We start from the raw sequence: 19,081 nt of genomic DNA on the forward strand, positions 1-19,081 counted from the left end.
TGTTTTAATTTAATGCCTCCTAGAGTTCTTGGGGACAAGATGGGGATTGGGAGAATATGATTAGGTTTGATGTCCAATGTTGGGCAAGGTAGTTGAGAGAGTGAAATTAGGAGGAGTAAGACCTGCTAATCTACATTTGCCCATCCTACTTGTGCTCTTTTTTTAAGCGATGCATTGGATAGCATCTGAAGGAATTGTTGCACTTCAATTGATAGACAATGTATTTGCAGATCTAACACTCTGACCTGCCCTGTGCAGAAATGTAGATTTGCATGACTCAAGTTGAGGGCAGATATTCTCTTTCTACTGTAAGAACTGAGCACATGATGTGCACACATTGAACTGTGCTTCTGAAACACAAACAGTTTTCAAAGGCCAAATTCAATGTATATCATGGGTTTACTGCGTACAACTGTGGAGGAATACCTACTTCCCTGGGGTCTATAATGTATTCACTACAACACGAGGAGGGCTATCTCTTTGTGGATACATCTCAATCCCTGAATTCTGTCGACTGCCAACTTCATCTTGCTATAATCATCTGTGTCAAGAAAAATACACTCAGCACCTTAAGCCTTTTCTACCAATCAATGAGATCACTGTTGATATGTGTTCACCATTTATGTACCTGTCTTTATCCCACTATCTCTTTGTACCTTAGCTAAGAGCCGTACATCAGTTGCTGATTTCAAATTAACAATTGACCTGGGATTAGTTTACAGAAGAGAATCTCTCTCAGCCTCTGCATGTAGATGTACAGTATTCCCCAGCTTTATTCCTGACTCCAATATTTGGATTTTGCAGCCCAGATTTCCCAACAAATGGAAATAGCATTCTCTCCATCTTCCCGGTCCATCCTCATTCATCAAATCACCACTAAATTCTAGGGCCACAAGCCCAGTTTGGAAGGGGCAAGGAGAACAATGATTATTTTTCATCATTCTTTGATAAAATCTCATTGCAGGTTGCTTGAGACATGGTTCACTACTCCCAGGTATGCTACAGGGAATGGTGGCAGAGGTGAAGGAGAAATTGCAAGATTGAAGAGAGTCCTGGTGTATACTGCCATCTCACTTAACATCCTAAAGGGGCAGGAAAGATGGAAACACCTCTTTCCAAAGAGGCAGAACAGTAGGTGACAGAAGAAATAGGAGCCTATACCAACATTCAGTAAAGTCAGTGCGTGATCCTGTGCCACACAGTTGCTTTCTCTGTCAATCCATATGTCCCCTGATTCACTTAGTATCCAAACATTGATTATCTCAATCTTGGATACACTCTTAGACTTAGAATCCACAGCCCTCTAAGGTAGGGGATTCCAGATATTTCCTTCATCCCAGGTCAAATGTTCTTGCCCTGTCTCACTATTAAATGGACCACCTATTGACAATGTGCACCCTTATTTCGCTCTCAGTGGAACTAGACTCTTAGCTTCTAGCCTCTCAGTATGTTTCAGTGAGGTCACTTCTCATTCCTCTAAACCAGAGTGTCAAGGCACATCTTTCTCAATCTCCAATGTAAGACATCCTTTCATTCCAGGACTCAAGCCAGTGAATCCACACTGTGCTGACTCCAAAGCATTTACATCCTTCATTTAGTGTGGAGACCAACCATACACACTACTCCATGTGACAAGCTAACTTGAAGAAACAGCGGTTTGGGATGGTGCCCCTATAATGCCTTACCTAGAGGCAGGTTATAAGATTGCATATTTGTGCTGCAAAGGTTGTGTGTCTTCTATGATGAAGAAAGGCAAACAGTCATTGATGAGTCTTATATCAGCTGGTGTGTGATGTGAGCTGGTGCGCTTACTTGCCCTCCTCACTTTTCAGTTCCTGTTACTAGGTTTTTATTCAGCAGGCTCCTGGCATTTGTTGACAAGTGGTTCAGCACATGGTGTGAGTGAGGTCTGTGAGGTCAAGTCAGCTGCAAGGCACAACATCTGCTGCTAGAGGCTTGAAACTTGCAACAGATGTGGTCATCCAATACCTGGCTCAAGCATTGATTCTATGTACTGTTGTTTAGCTTGCTCATAGAATGGGATCTGATAGAATAGACCCATTGCTCAGAACAAAGGTTTATTGGTTTTTGTAAGACATAACCCCAAGTTAAACACTAAAGTTGCATAATACAGTATGGTTCCAGCTGCCTAAACTTGGGCAAAAACCCCTGTGAACACCACGGCACAGCTTGCCACCCTGTGCTGGAACCATTTCAATGTTGGTGTGGATTTATCAGTAGCTAGATCTAGGTAAAACATGAGAAAATACGGTGCTAATTAAAAAGAAGGATTCTTCCCCTCCCTCTTTCATTTCTTTTTGCCCCATTTCCTCACTCTTCTTCCCTCTCTTTCATCTTTTCCTTTTTCTCTCATTTTCTCATTCCTGCTCTTTCACAGTTATCAGTGATAACCTGTTTTTAATTTGTTTCCTACTTTTTATTCCCAAACTATACAAGTTTTGGCCTTACTTTCAGCTGCAAGGACTGGCAATGCCCAGTAGGTGTGTATTTGTGGAAGAGTTGTGCCTTCTCTTGTTTGCTGGCCAGTGGACCCAACAAATGTTCAAGAGCTGAGTGCCTTCCGAATTGGCACATGGCACATGAAAGCACCACAATTTATTTACAATATGTAGCTTAGAGGTCCATTTGGCTGACACAAACATGATGGCCATAACGAACGGCCATAAGTTTATTTGCTTCAAAGAGAATTGTAGAATTTGCGGCTTTCACATTGCACCTAAATTCACAGCTGGGCACATATTTGCACAGCACTTCTAAGCAGCTCATTCAATGCTGGTTTTCACACCTCCCCTGACTAATCCAAACCTGCTAAGCAAAGTTCCACAGTGTCCGGAGAAGCGTTTCCATCACGCACATAATAATTGACCCATCATTTTCACTATGCGATCAACAAAAAAGGTGCTGCTTTTTGCAATGAACTGTTTTCAGAACCAAGCAAAATAAATAGATTTAATTTGCCTATCATTGGGAATGCAGTTGACAGCACAGAACATCCAATGACATCTTGTCAGCATGATCTTAATGTGTATGAATTGGACAGTGACTATGGAAAAAAGGAGACAAATGTGGGAATAAGAAAGGCACAGGTGAGTTTGGTTTTTGCCTCCTGACAAAGTTCAGAGCTTATTGGCCTATTTCATTTTATGTTGCAGCTACCATTTTTTGCAAAGGCTTGTTCTCCATCCCAAAGGTCAGAGTGTTGCTGCTCATTATCTGTTTCAATGGAGACAACAAAGATTTTCAACTGTTTTTTTCAAAAGCAGAGAAAAGTTTAGCTTGATTTCAAATTCCTGTTCTGTGCAGGTAAGGCAGACGCAATCCAGTATTCTGGTAACGTAACTGGTGATCAGGGACCTTCACAATGCTGCATTTCAGCAATCGGCAGTGGTCTCAAATTGGCAATGAAAGCACAAAGAACGGCCCAGACCTTTCCACAGTTTGGGCCCCATGCTAAGAAAATAATTAATGTCTTAATTAACAAATTTTGCAAGTATTTAGTAATTCTCATCAAAAGGGAAATTAAGCCTTCAGTGACAAACTCATCCCATTGTTATGCATTGTGTTCCCCTTTCTATTCAATTACTGTTGGGTGTTTGTGCTGTCTTTACTTTTTATTATGTTGTTTATTAATTCCCTTATTTTTCATTAATAAGAATTACAGATAACTCTCATGGCACTTTGAGCTCATTTCTCTTCAGAGGACATCTGACCAATGTTATGGTTTATCTCTTTTGCTTTCAACTTCAAGAACTGTTCCCCATTGGATGCTGAATGCCAATGTCTAATCACAGTGTATAGGAGTACATTCTTAACATGGTTTGCAAATTCTGTGCAGCACTCCTTCACAGAGCAGAAATGTGAACAGCTCCTTGAACAATGAGTCATTCGCAATAAGGAACACGTCCAATGGAAGCTTACATTTTCTGTAGAAACACCTTAAGTATTCCACAGTCACTATGTAACCCTCACCATCTGAAGTGCCAGTTCCCATATGTAAACCACAACAATCTTGAAACAAATAAGGTTGTACTCAGAAGGTGTAAAAGCAACATGCCGAATCCCACGGGGTGGTCTCCACCAATGCTGAATGTGGAATGCTCCATTCTATGGCAAAACAAGAAAGGCAAAGCCACAGTAATTAGAACCAAAAAAAAACTAAGCTATTACTACTTTATTTGTTATCCAGCTTGCTGTGAAATGAAGCAGGGACTGGGATGTTGCCAAATTATTATGTCTACAAATATTGAAAGTTTTTTTTATGTTTAACAGCACTCAGATGACTGCCCTACTTAGAATATTAAAATTCAACCCCCAAATGACATCACGCAGCTGGTAGTATTGAGCTCAACTGTGCAGGAATGGTTTGTATAGGGTGGTTTTCCCACCTTTTCAGAGCTAGCTGGAATCCCAGGGATTAACATCAACCAGGGTCTAAATGTTGTGAACACCTCTTGCTCAAAGGTGAATGTCAGCATTTGATCAGGACAGGATTAATTTACTGCCCATTAAGACTGGTGGTGTTCAGGGCTTCCTTCATCTTGTCAGTAGCTTCCTGTTGGTTTTCTTCTCAATCAGTTTGGGTGGAGATTCAGAAATACTGTCACACTGAGAAGGAGAAGGATTCTTCATTGCTGTTTCCATTACAGGGAACCGAACCCCCCCCCCCCCCCAAACTTGGAGGACTGGTGGACCACTCTCAGTCTGACCTGTTTGGTATGGGTGACCCTACCAAGAGCCAAAGCATAAAGCCAACATAGTTCTATGGGTCATTGAGGCACACAAGCCTCTGAACCCAGTGACAAGGTTGTGATCCGCTTGGAGGAGAATAGGATTAAGCTTGCTTTGATAATCTCCCCTTCCCCTTCACCAACAAGCCTGCACTAACTGGGTTCATGAACCAAGAGTATCCACTTGAAGTAGAACAGTAACCCTCCCCTCCCCCCCACCGAAACTATCAGTAGCATCATGCATGAAAGGAAAATGTTAGAAAAAAAAGGATGAGCAAGTTAGAAGATTTTGATCATATTCAGACATCGTTAGCTTGTTTTTTAGTGAAGACTGTAGAACTGTAGTTATGGCAGACACATGCAGGTTATTATTAAGTAGTATTGGTCTGGAAACACACAATGTCCTAAAGGTTGTTTTCAAAGCTTGTCATTCTGTATCGAACTCCACAAAACCCCAGAACCCTTGAAATGCTATGTTCCATTCTGTTGACTTTGTATTGTTTTCTTCCAAGCACATTATTAATGTAATGAGTAAAACCGTAGACACGAGAGTATATCTCAATATGAATATATATTTGTTGCAAGCTTTACAAAAGATATATGTTGTGCACAGTTTAAAAATTGGTTTCTGTTACTCCAGTCCAGCAGTTCCCAACCCAGGGTCCATGGACCTCTTGCTTAATCGTATTGGTCCATGGCATAAAAAAGGTTGGGAACTCCCCACCCCCCCACCTGCCGCCTCCACTTCAGTCTTAAAAATAAATTTGATATTTAATTACCTCTAGATTATAGAAAATACATTATTGCCCTTTATTGCCCTTGAAAAGCCATAAAGGCAAGTGAATAAGATGTTTCCAATCTCAGGCAGTTCACTTGTGAGGGAAAGTTAAAGAAGCTCCTTGCAAAAGCACAGACTTTGAATTAACGCAATCTAACGATTAAATGAAAGGAAGTGACAGGATTAATTAAGGCAAGCTCAATACCATGGCAGTGGGGTCAAGATTCAGTAGATAAAAGAGAAGTGAGAGCTAAGAATGGACATTTATTATATAAATCAACAAAAATCTCACCCTGAAAGGATTGGAAGAGATAATTGGGCATGGTTCTGGAATGAGATTTAAAAATATGTGGAATAACCTTCCTGGTACTCAACATATATCCACAGTTTGCACCTTCAGAGTTTAATTAAGGGTTCACATCAACCGCACCCCCCCCCCCCATCCTCTCTCCACTTTCACCTACTAAACTTTCCCTCCAACAGTTTGTACTTAAGTAGCCCTGGTTGAACAATAAATTTTCCATGTCCTGCATCTGAAGTGCATTTGTGAAGAATTCCTGCATTAGCTATTTAAAGCAAAATTCTCAGTATACTTGAATTAGGAATTATAAGCTGATTGGTAGATATTGATATAATCTACCAAAGTGATTGGTAGATATGATTAGAATAGGGACACGATTATTAAATAATAGCCTTTCTTTTTTACTGTTTAATCTCCAGCTAACCTTAAGCAGCCCGAGTCCATCTGCTCATGCTAATCTACATCACAATCCTTTTCCAGCTCACTCTTAGAGCAGGGAAGTTGTAAAAAAGCATTAGCACTACACACCATAAATTCCCCTCTTACAGCAAGCAAACCACCCTTGCCAATACACCTGTGTCACTGCTATTTGAACAGGGTTCTTGGTGGAGAAGGACAGTCTATTTTGTACATGTGAGACGCCATGCAACATGACTCGATATGGTAAGGAGCTGTCCATGGTAAAAATTCCCAGCAAGGCTTCGGCCAAATACCTGGCCAAAAAGTACAACAAATCAGAAGATTACATAGGGTGAGTACCTCTACTGCTTTTGTGTTTGTATCATGATGTAGTTATGATTAAAGAGGCAGTGTCTTTGTCTCTGGGAAGCAGAGAGATCTAAGCCTCACATCGAACGTCTGCAGTGATGTTTTCAAAGTGCACTGTTGAGTTTTGGATAAGGTAGATAGGACTGTACCTGGGTTATACATAGAAGTCCTCAGTGACAATGAGACTTACTCTGTCTTTCATTGGCTTCATGGCTTATGGCTCCTTTTCCAGCTGTCACCATACAAAACCATCTCCTCCTGCTCCACATAGTCATATAACACTGTCCCAGTGCTTCCTAACTTGTCTTCTTCCCATCTATCAGCTACATGCTGGCCTTTTGCAAAATCACCTGCAGGGGTGTGTTGTGAGCTTTATCTCTTTACTACATTTCCCTGCTGTTGTGCTTTCTGACAGCTTGCCTATCATGGGGGCAGGACTACACCCAGTTAATCTTTGTCATAACTGAAGCCACCCATTCCCCCCCCCCACCAGCTGCCTTTTATTCAGTTACTCCCCACTGCGCTGCTTGGCCACTTGGACTATATTCATAACCCCAGAATCCCATGATCCAGGCCTGTGGCTACTTTCTTCACTTCAGTCCACTCCCAAAATGATCTTTTTTTTTCAAATCCTTCAAAGAGCATGCCTGTCACCCCCACCTCATCAGTGCCACCACTGCCACTGTCACCCATGCCTTTGTGACTTCCTTCCTTCAGATTACCCGGCAATCCTCCTGGCTACCTTGACAAACTATTTTCTCCAGAGTGCCTACACCTTATTCCATGTAAAGTTCCACTTACCAGCTATACCTGTACCTCTCCAAGCACAGAAATCTCAAAACCCTCATCCTCAGTTACCATTACTTTACACGGTCCCATAACACTCTCTGTTTCTCACCCACTTAATACTTGCATCTCAGTTCTTCCCCCACATACTCTCAGCTATTGTGGGGATCTCTCTAGCCATTCCCATATCCCATTTAGATGTCATACCTTTATAATTTGTAGTTCTCTCACTCTACACCAGCTGTCCTTTTCTGTTGACCTGCGCAGAACAATGTCTTCAGTTCTCAAAACTGCTTCCAAGTCTGGGAGTGATGTTTGATCTACCCTCTAAATGGGGCAACTGCAAAAGAAGCTCTTTAAAATTGCGATCATGTTGACTGCTTGACTGACATAGTACTGGGGTTGGGTTGCATAGGATTATACAAAAGACCATGTGGCTTATAAGTGCTTTATAAAGTTTGTTTGATTAAGAAGAGGTCACATAAGTTAATGGCTGGATTTTAGTGCAAGGACGAGGACTTCTTTCTATCTTCTAGGTGTAAATCTGGGCTCCAGTACATGAATTGTACATGTCAGGGTTTAACTGTGACTGATTGTCTCCAGTGTCATGAATGCCTGATGTGCTTATGGCTTCTATCTCTCCTTTTAGATCCTTACTGGATAAAAATAATTTGAGTGGGGATATTGACCAATTTGTACACCACATATCAGGAATGAAGCCATTTCTTGGCAATGTAAACACTGCCTCCAGGGTCTCAACCACACTGAACAGCCTTTTTAAACTGAAGAATGTGAGCAGTTATTTATTCCAATGCAACATACTCAGTAAATAGACAGTGATGTACTCCAATATACTTTGACTTGATTTTATACCACAAACTTGCATTTATATAATTCCTTGAATGTAGTATGTCCCACAAAGTTCCATATTATGAAATAAAGTTTGACACAGAGCCTTTTAAGAAAAGAACTGCAGCAGGTGATTGAGATCTTGGTCAATGAGATAAGTAAAATGAATTTAAGAGGCAGAGAAATTTACTGAGAGAATTCCAGGATTTACAGGCATGGTAAGCTGAAGGCACTGCTACTGATGGTGGATAGTAAGATTCCAGAGTGATTAAGTGTCCAGAATTAAGAAAGGCAGAGTTCTTGGAGGAATTTAGGGCTGCAGGAGGTTACAGAGGTAGGAAGACATGGAAGGATATACAAACAAGGTGAGAATTTGATAACTTATGAACTGCATGTCAATTAACATAATGGATCAGAAGACCAGAATGAGTGCTGCACTCACCACTAAAATGTGGTAGAAATGAGTTTGTAATTTTATAGATCCACTGTTGTTTGCAGAAGTTGTTCAATGCAAAATGGATCAAAGCTGTTGGTCACTGGCAGCAAAATAGTCAGAACAAGCCAAACCCGTGAAACAACTGAAAGAACTGACAGCCAGCTAAGCTTCAGCCTCAGGCTTAGCCAGCTGTCAAATCTGTCAAGAACTTTGAGTGCCCTTAATAAATCTGACATTCAGAAACATTGAAAAGTAAGAAAAATCTGAGAAAAAGGTAAAAAAAACTTCAAAGTTATTAAGAATGAAAAAAGCACTGAAGATATTTGAAGGCAAACATTGATCTTAGAAGTTTAAAAAAACTTTTAAATTTGCAGAAACTTACCATTCTCCCCTGTAGCTTGTCTTCTCCATTCAAAGGAATATGCTCGCTGTTCCTGGCACAGGTTCAGTGGGCCATTTCATCAGGATAACTCCATGTGAATTGCAGCCAATTTGTGCTCTGATGCAGTGTGGAGTCCACCAGGGAAATAACCAGCAGAACTTGACCAACATTTCAGAACTGATGCATTTTAGCAGCCTAAAGAGGTAGTAGGAAAGAATAAATGGTGGTCTTGAAATGGTTTTGTATTATGGTAGTTCATGATACTTATTCTGTACAGCTGGCAAATAAAATGATATTTTTATGAATGTCTTTGTACGCTAATGTCATTCAATTTGTAAAGTGCGCTGTCCCTCTTATAGTTATTTATTATTATTTAGCAGTGCAGAGTAGCCCCTTCTGGCCCTTTGAGCCATGCAGCCCCAGCAACCCCACAACAGTGATTTTACCATCACCTAATCACAGGACAATTTACAATGACTAACTAATCTACTCGGTATGACTTTGAACTGAGAGAGGTAACTGGAGCACCCGGGAAAAACCCACACGTTCCACAGGGAGGTGTGCAAAAACTCCTAACAGATGGTGCCGGAATGGAATTCCAAACTCCGCAACACCCCAAGCTGTAATAGTGTCGTGCTAACCGTTACTCTACCATGGTGCCTAGATAGTTTATTATGTAGTTGAGTATAGCTCTAATTATGTGTGTTACAGGTCCTGTATGAGGATATATATTAGTACCATTGGGTATGAACTTAGGAGGTATGATTAGAAAGTGCAGGTGACATAAAAGTTGATGGTTGCTGTGGATCATGAGAAAGACCACAACAGGATATAGATCAGATGGAAAGATGGAAGGAGCACTGACAGATGGAATTTAATTCTGACACATGTGAGGTTATGTATTCAAATAGGCATGAAGGAATATTGATGAATAGAGGAGTCTGTGGTTTTCTGAAAGAGAAAACAGAGGTAAGAAGGCAAGAATGATGAAGAAGATGTATGGCATGCTTGCCATTGAAGGTCAGGGCATAGAATATAAAATTTGGGATTGGGATGTTATGTTTCAACTGTACAAACACCAGTCAGGCTGCACTTGGGTGTACTGTGTGCAGTTCTGGTCATCACTATAGGAAGGGTGTAGTTGCTCAGGAGATGGTAGAGAGGAGATTCATCAAGACGTTGCCTGGATTAGAGGACCTAAATTATAGGAGCGATTGGACAGGCTGGGCTTGTTTTCAGGAGTAGATGCTGAGTGGTGACTTGATAGAAGTATATAAAATTATGAGGTATAGGTGGATGGGCCGGCTGGTGGTGTAGTGGCTTCAGCACTGCACCTCGGAGCAGATGGACCTGAATTTGAATCTGGCCTGCTCCCAATCTGGGCAGCAACAGAATCTGTGTAGAAGAAAGGCCTGGCAATCTACTTCTGTACCTTGCCACAAATCCCTATGGACAACTACACTATCCCATAGTTGCCATGAATTGACAATGACTTGAGGAACTCAACAACAACATTAGGTAGATAGTCAGATTTTTTCCCCAATGTAGCAGTCACAAAAACAAGGCACAGATTTAAGGCGAGAGGAAAGAGATTGAAAGGGGATTTGAGAGGAATGTTTTTAACACAGACAGTCCTTAATGTCTGGAACTCAGTGCAAAGAAGGTGGGGGAATCAGATGTGATCACGACATTTAGACAGACATTTTTTTTTAAATTAGTTTTTTTTTATACATTTTCTACATAACTACAGATAAAAAAAACCCCAGATCAAAATGAAGAACATTGATACAGTGCAAAAATAAACATACAATAACAATATGATACAAAGAAAGATAATTGAGAAAGCACCCAAATTGAAGACATGTAAAATTAGTATCCTCCCCAAGCCCCGCAACAAAAAAAGAACTCCAGACCAACCACAACACAATATAGAGAATATAAATCAGGACAATCAAACCCCCAAAACTGTAAATACACTTAGCAACAGAAGATATTAATGCCTACTACCAAAAAAAGGAGCTGAAAGCAAGGGACCGAAAAAAACCTTAGTTAAGAGGAAGGTTATGAAAGTACTCAATAAAAGGTCCCCAAACCTTATGGAACTTTAAGTCCGAATTAAGAACTGAATAATGAATTTTTTTAAGGTCTAAGCAGGCCATAATATCGTTAAGCCATTGAGCATGCGTGGGCGGGGCAACATCTCTCCATCTAAGGAGGATTAAACATCTAGCCAGGAGAGAGGCAAAAGATAATATTCGACACTTAGTCAAACTCATATGTAAATCTGTCTCACCCCAGAAACCGAACAAAGCAATTAAAGGGTTTGGTTCTAGGTGGTGATTCAGAATATACGATAACGTTATGAAGACATCTTTCCAAAAGTTCTCCAAGCTAGGACAAAACATATGAATGAGAGAGGCCTCGCCCCTTTTGCATTTATCACAAATCGGACTAATGTTAGGGTAAAATCGAGAAAATTTAGATTTAGACATATGGGCTCTATGAACAATCTTAAACTGTAAAAGGCAATGGTGAGCACAAAGAGAGATTGAATTAACCGATTTGAGAATCGAGTCCCAAGTCTCATCAGATAAGGAGGTATTTAAATCATGCTCCCATGCCATTTTAATTTTATCCACAGGGGCACGTCGTAAGGCTGCTAATTTATCACGAATAAATGATATTAAACCTTTACCTAGTGGATTAATAGAAAGAAGTAAGTCCATAACATTTTTCTCAGGCATTTCAGGGAAGTTAGGAATTAAAGGAATAATAAAGTGTCTAATTTAGACAGACATTTGAATAGGCAAGGCATAGAAGGATATGGTCCTAATGTGGACAAATAGGATTAGTGTGAATGGTCAAAAAGGTCAGCATGATTGGCTGAAGGGTCTGTTTCTATGCTGTACAGCTTAGTAACTATTATTGTAAGATTCCACATGGTGTGCACATGATACCCATTAGTGCTTTTATTTCAATCATACTCCCTCTTATTCCACTCCCCACTCAACGTTTTGCTTACCTAAGATGAACAGGTGTCCTTGCACGATATGCTCACTCAGTAACATCACTCCTTAGCAGAGAAACAGAAACTCGGGGGTAGAAATGCATCTTCTAAGTGAACATTGCTGCAACATGTGTGTGCTGAGCTTTACTTTTGAAATCCAGATCCACTGGGGCTACCTGCAACCATGAACATCAAGAGGAAGGGTGAGGTGGAAGCAGGATGGTCTAAGAGTTTCTCCAGTGGCTGGGGTACAATCTAAAGAGAACTGGCTATACTCCATGTGAATAGTGACACTGTGAATCAGGTACATATTGGTTCCAATGAGCAAAGCATCAGTGTGTGAAGTCCTGTTGCACCTAATGGATCCTGCAGATCTCCTCTGCAACTTGTACATTGAACAGTGTCACCTCCTTTACCTACGGTGAGGAACAACATTTGCCCCTCGATACTGAGCTTTTAGCACATTGTTTTCTGCTGTTGTCCATCACCCTACATGCTCATCAGTTGTGGAAGAGGAGATGTTGAGTTCTGTCTGTTCAGAGATTTGATGGTGCAAGAGATTCAGTTCTGACCCTGCCAGATGCCTAAGCTGAATCTTCTCTGCAAGGTTCAGTTTCCTGAAGGTTATCGTTGGTGAGCCTCGCTCAGACTGTGCTGTGGCACTGAGAAGGATGATCTGTAGCCAGAGACACATCAAAGCAGTGGTACCATTGGTGGAGGCCAAAGGGCAGCTGTCTTGAAGGTTTCTCCATGTTCCCACCAAACAGCAGTGAATCCCGAGGGACCAGAGATCTGTGTGATCAGAGTAAAAGCACATTGAATTCATCATGGGCTGCAATCTGAGGAGCAAAGACAAAACGTCACACACCCCACCACACTCCACCCAAGGTGATGCTTTTGTTTTGTAATCCAGCTGTTTGAAGGGACAATGAAATGTGTAACTGCTGATAAGAGGACCCTGGTTTTTATCCAAATACACGCAAGACTGGGGCTTTGGGTGAGCAACCATAGAGTGCACTGATATTTTCATGGGACACATAACCCCTGTCGAAGAAACATTTTCTGTCACCCTACCTGGAAAGATGGAGAAAGATGAAGGAGGACTGAGATGATGGTGGCATAAAGGACCAGGCTAGAGGACAGATCTAGCCGGCAGCTTGTTGTGGAAGGCCTTCAACATTGCTGACTTCTCTGGTAGGCTGGCTGGTGCTTGAAAGCCAGTTCCTGTCTTGCTGGTAACAGTCCATGTTTATCCTTTCTCTTCAGACTTGTACTTTATCTCCCATTTGAAACCAAAAAAAAGGCACAATATGCAGGTTTTAATGCCCTTTTATTGATCTTCACTGAACTTGGAGTGGTGTCTCGGCTAGGTATAAACCTATAAACATCATTTACCAGCCCCTGAGAACCATTTAACTTCTGGTGAGTGACAAAACTAGCAATACTTCCTCAGATCCTTAGATTCCTCTCATTCAGAGACCAGAAATCATCAACCTAGTTTTCCAGGAGGATCTCATTGAAATCCAATTACATCTCATCAGTACCAGGATACTATTCCCTTGAAATTTTGGAGGCAGCCTGGAATTTACTTCTCTACTCCATTCACATGCCTGATCAAACTCTTCAGAAATACTCCACCATATGAGTTGAGCAGCTCACATCAGCTGCTTCTCTACTTGCAGAGTCAGGCAATACCCTTGTTACCTACATGCAACTTTACTAGTTGGGAAAGGTGGAAATGCCCTGGATCTAGTTGTGGACTGCTGAGTTCTTCCAGCCAAAACGTACAAATACATTGGAACAAACGTTCAAAGGCTTTACTCTGCAATTCTTGTGCTCTACTCTTCACCATCTTTTCTAGAAAACAAAGATAGTATCTTAGAACACGTGGTAATTTTAGTTGTATGGCTGTCTACCAAGCAGGTTTTTTTTGACATTGGTTCTGTTGTAATTCTCTGTTCTACTGTAAATGCCCGCAAGAAAATGAATCTCAAGGTAGTATATGGTGACATATACGAATGTACTTTGATAATAAATTTACTTTGAACTTTTGAACATTGAACTTTGAAATGTGCATCATTTTACACTGTCAGGTATAAACCTGTTACATAGCCAAGGCTCCAGTCTCCCCATGACTCAGTTGTCCTCTGGGTTTCAGAGGGACCATTGTTCCGCTCAGCAGTCGATCTTCATACAGACTGGGCCATTGAGACATCTACCTGGGCAATAAAATACTGAAGTGGGTCTCAGCTGGAGTACTGAGTCCAATTCAGGGATTATCTCAAGGTTCTTGGAGAGGGTACGTAGGTGATCTACTCTGTTGAGAGCAGCAGAAAGGATAATTACATGGGAAGACAAGAACAAAAAAAAGGTTAAGAGGAGATTAGAAAGTGCTGTTCAAAATTAGGGTTTTAAGAGCAAGTGAGGAGAAAGTTTTTATAGTGCCATCGGTGTTGGCAATAAGAAGAAGTGGATACATATTTGAAGGAAATTGTGTAGAGTTAGGAATAAAGAGCAAAGGAGTAGGATTATTAGGATGACCATTGAGGCAAAGTGAGCTGAAAGCTATCTCCTCCATGTATCATCTTAGGACTCTTAGACCAAATAGACCCACAAATGGGACATGCAGATGCCCCTCACAGGCAGAAAACAGGTGGGTTGCTGTGTATGGTTCTAAAGGATAGTGTATGCTCAATGGAAGCATGAGAGTGAACCTCAAAAGATGATGCTCCCTCTGCAGAAATGACAGGTGCTTCTGTCTTCTTAGTTGCAAGTGCCAACTTGGCTCACCCACAGCTCAGTTCAGAAGTTATGTGTTCAAGCTCTACTTCAGAAATCATGCACTTAATCATGGCAGGTGCTTTCCATAAGAGAACTCTGTGCTGGCAAAGACACCATGTTTTATTGGATTAATCAGGAAAGCGAGACCTTATCTGCTGGTTCCAGTGGATGTTCAGGACCTTAGAGCAGCTCAAACACATTCAGAACATTTGTCACCAAAATCAATTAACCAGTTTTAGAGATGCTAGATTTTCCTATATTGGCTACAGAATCTCTTGAGGTCATTAATGGCGCAATATAAATCCAAGGTGTGATGGGAAGTGATTACTTCCTCGGTGTTCATTCCACAGTCCAAATGCTTGTCTTTGTCCATCTCCCATCTTCACATTACTGCATTCTGCATGGTGTGTTGATATCTGTTACAGTGTTGGTTGCACTGAAGTCTTCTTGGCTGTCCTCTTGCTGACCGCAATCTTGCTGCTCACAAAATGCTTGCCAAGCTTGCCAACAAAGCAAAGCTGCTGCACTTCAAGGCAATTTGTTGGAGGCTGAGCTCTGGAGATGTTGCAGAGCTATCTGGAGAGGCTTTGGGTGGAACCTGCTGTGTTGCAATGATGCTTTAACTGATGGGATTGCATTGCACGATAGTCCAGTAAAAAGGTCAGTTCCTAAAATCTCCTGCTATAGAAGTGGAAACTTGTGTGTTAGAGTCCTGCTGGGTTGCTGTGGTCACTCCTTACGTTTCAAGGTCACTCACCAATCCCATATAAAGAAGGGTAAATATCTGGCTGTAAGTTCTCAACACTGAATCTTTTTCACTGAAGAATGAGTCAGAAGTAAAGACTTCCTTCATGCCAGTGAACTGCTCTTTCATATTCTGCAAGAAAATATGAGACCCTATGAAATACCTAATTATGGATGTAACGTTTCAAAATTGCTTCCAGCCAAGGAGAATTCTCAAACAGTTTTTGCCTCATCGTGTCCCCTCAGCAATCCTCGATAGCCAACTCAAAATAGCTATTATCATCTTCCTACTCAAGTAAAGCAGCCCCTGACCTTTGGTTGCACCCAAACACACCATCTTTAAAGTCTTCGAATTTGGATCTGAGCTAATGAGCTAAACCCCTGAACCTGGGGGACCAGTGGACCACTCTTAATCTGGCCTCTACCCTTTGACCTGTTTAACATGGGTGACCTATCAAGAACCAAAGTACAAGGACCTGACTCTAGCCACACAGCTCTCTGAGCTATTGAGGCACACAAGCCTCCAAACCCTATGACAAGGCTGTGGTCCTCTTAGAGGATCGGTAGAGTTTGATCACACCATTCCCCTCCGACAGTTATCTAGTGTTATACCACTGAGGAGCCTCGTTTCTTTCCCCATTCTTACCTCCCCCGTCATCTCCAGAGGATCTTCTGCAGGAGTTTCTCTTCTGTTCCTGCTCTATTATATCTGGGTTTGCCCCTTTTCTCGCCTGTACCTTGGCCTCAGTAATGCGATCCAAAGGTTGCATCCAAATGTAAGCTGACGACAGCCCAGCACAATCTAAAGTCCTGAATGGTAAGTATTTCCTCCATCAGGAAGGTCATTCGTCCCCACCCCACACTCTGTTAATTTGCCTTGATTCTACCCCTCTACCCCTCCCACTTCTGATCATTGGTTTCAATATCTTGTTTTCCCCCAAGCTCTGACCACTCATCATCTTCATCATGTAGGTCATTCATTTCCAGCTTGTTTCTATCCCCACCCCATACACTCTTCCTCGCTTCTACAAATCACCAAATGGAACTCAGTCATATTGGCAACTTGGTTGCCATCAATGTTGGACAAATAGTCTGTTTCCAAGCTGTATAACTCTATGACTGGATGACTTGACCCAAACACTCCATTTCGTTTGGCTAGCCTCCCATTTTCCACCTTCCATAAACCTGAGGCTCCTGATATCCCATCTGCACCAAGTCCTGTTCACCCTTTACCCCTTGTGCATCCTGACCTCCTGTTACAGAGATGTGTCAGTGTTCAAATACTGATCCTTGATCCACCTCTCTCCATGGACTCTCTCCTGTGTACTCACATAACCTCTTGCAGCCCTTCACAGCTTCTGAGTTGAAATAGTGCTGTGTGATGTTGCTGAGGAAAAGATTATTCAGTGAAGAGGTTTTTATACAGAGTTAAGCATCCTAATTTGAGCAGTAACCTTTAAAGTGCAAGTTCAGAAAACAAATTTAGAACCTAGGAAGCCAGTAAAAGAGATTGCAGCTGCCAGGAAGTTCAGGCGGATTTTAGGAACTGTTTCTATTAAGCTGTATTTGGTAAACTGAGAGAATGCTTGGTCGCTCAACGATGAAGAGTGAGCCAAATTGTTCAGTTCAGTAGGTTCTGAGTTAGAATGTAAAAGATGGAACCATTCAGTAAGATGATGGCTGATTGCCACTGCACCATTAACGCTAGATGCTCTAGCTTCCTTCATATCCAAAACCTATCAGTCTCTTTCCTGAATATACTAAGTGATGAAGGTACTGCCACTTGTACAGAGAATTTTAAAGCTTCACCACCATAGTGGAGAAACTTCTCTTTTTCTCAGTCCAGCCGCTTATTTTGAGATTTTGACCCATGATTTTAAGCATCCCAGCCAAAAGAGAAGTTCACTCTGTATCTCCAGTCAATTGTGGTATGAATTTTGTATGTTTCAATTACATCATTTTGTTTTCTTCTAAACTCAAGATAGTGTAGGATCATGATTTGTCGATGCAATCCCCATTCTGGAGACTTAAGCGTGAATTTTTGTCTGACACTGCAGTGCAGCACAGACGGAGTGATGAGTTTGTTGAAAGGGGCTATATAAATGCAAACCTTCCTGGTATGTTTTCAGTAAGTATTCAGACAGGTAGTAACTGAATTCTACTTTGTCAGTAACTGTGACAGAAACAGACATTCTGCCTATTAGTTAAAAAAGGCTTATATAAAGAAAGGCAGGTTGATTCAAACCAAATGTGTTTCTCTCCTAGAGAAATTCAATGAAGTATTGGCACATTTATATTAATTAACTGTAAATTGAAAGGTTACACCTGATTCAAAGCAAATCTCTTCTGTATGCCAAAATCAATTTCACACTTGCAAAATATAAGTGTGTCATCTGTGCAAGTTAAGTGATATGAATTCCCATTTCTGCCTAAAATAATCTTAAATGCAGAGGCATAAGATGCTCGTTGTTATCTCTGCCGTGGTGTTAGCCAATCAGGATTGAGGCAGTCAGAGAGTAGGAATGATCTTTTGTTAGGCTTCATGCTCCTGGTTGCTATCCTGTTTGGCAATCAGCTGAACTCAGGATCAGCCATAGTCTTCGCAGGCACATAGATTAGAAAGGAAAATTGTCAGACAAGTGCTCCTAGTTCTGATCACCTTAAAGTTCTGCTGCAAAGTGAATAGTAAGAACATATGAGCAAAGAGATTGCTGCACTTTTGACAATGATCTAGTACCAGAAGATTAGAGCATGACAAATGCTGTTCCTTTGTTCAAGAATGGTAATAGAGATAATCCTGGGAATTATAGACCAATGAGTCTTATGTCAGTGGTGGGCAAACTAATGGAGAGCACCTTTGTTCTGTCCGCCACAATAGTTGGGCTTTCCCGGTAGCCACGCACTTCCTTTCTGCTTCCCATTCCCATTACTACATGTCAGACCATGGTCTCCTCCACTGCAATGATGAGGGCATTCTCAGGTTGGAGGAGCAACAACCTCTTATTCCATCTGGGTAGTGTCAAACTTGACAGCATGAACATCAATTTCTCTAACATCTGGAAATTCTCCCCCCTCACCATTGCCTCTTTCCATTCCCCATTCAATTTCCTCTCTTAACCCTTCTCCTCATCTGCCCATTACCTAACATGGTGCTCTTCCTCCTGTCCATTTTCCCCTTTCCACTGTCCTCTCTTATCAGATTCCTTCTTCAGCCCTTTACCTCTTCCACCTATCACTTCCCAGCTTCTCACTTCATCACCTTCCCTCACCCACTTTCCCCTCACCTGGTTTCACCTGTCACTTGCAAGCTTGTACTCCTCCTCACTCCACTTTCTTATTCTGGCTTCTTTCCCTTTCCTTTCCAGTCCTGATTGAGGGTCTTGACCTGAAACATTGGCTGCTTATACTTTTCTATAGAAGCTGCCTGACCTGTTGAGTTCCTCCTGCATTTTGTGTGTGTTGCTCTGGATTTTCAGCATCTGCAGAATCTTTTATGTTTAA

At 41.5% G+C, this 19,081-nt stretch overlaps 1 protein-coding gene across 3 annotated transcripts in view; it reads left to right on the top strand.

Annotated features, from left to right (window-relative positions):
• Window positions 1-19,081, top strand: part of asic1b (acid-sensing (proton-gated) ion channel 1b) — an 878,352-nt gene that overhangs the window by 808,745 nt on the left and 50,526 nt on the right. For all 3 annotated transcript variants that reach the window (XM_059956013.1, XM_059956012.1, XM_059956014.1), the window contains exon 6: window positions 6,425-6,578. In XM_059956013.1, coding sequence (XP_059811996.1) covers window positions 6,425-6,578 — 154 coding nt within the window. The remainder of the gene's footprint in view (window positions 1-6,424; window positions 6,579-19,081) is intronic.

This window comes from Hypanus sabinus, chromosome X1, assembly GCF_030144855.1.
Source record: "Hypanus sabinus isolate sHypSab1 chromosome X1, sHypSab1.hap1, whole genome shotgun sequence".
NCBI lineage: Eukaryota > Metazoa > Chordata > Chondrichthyes > Myliobatiformes > Dasyatidae > Hypanus > Hypanus sabinus.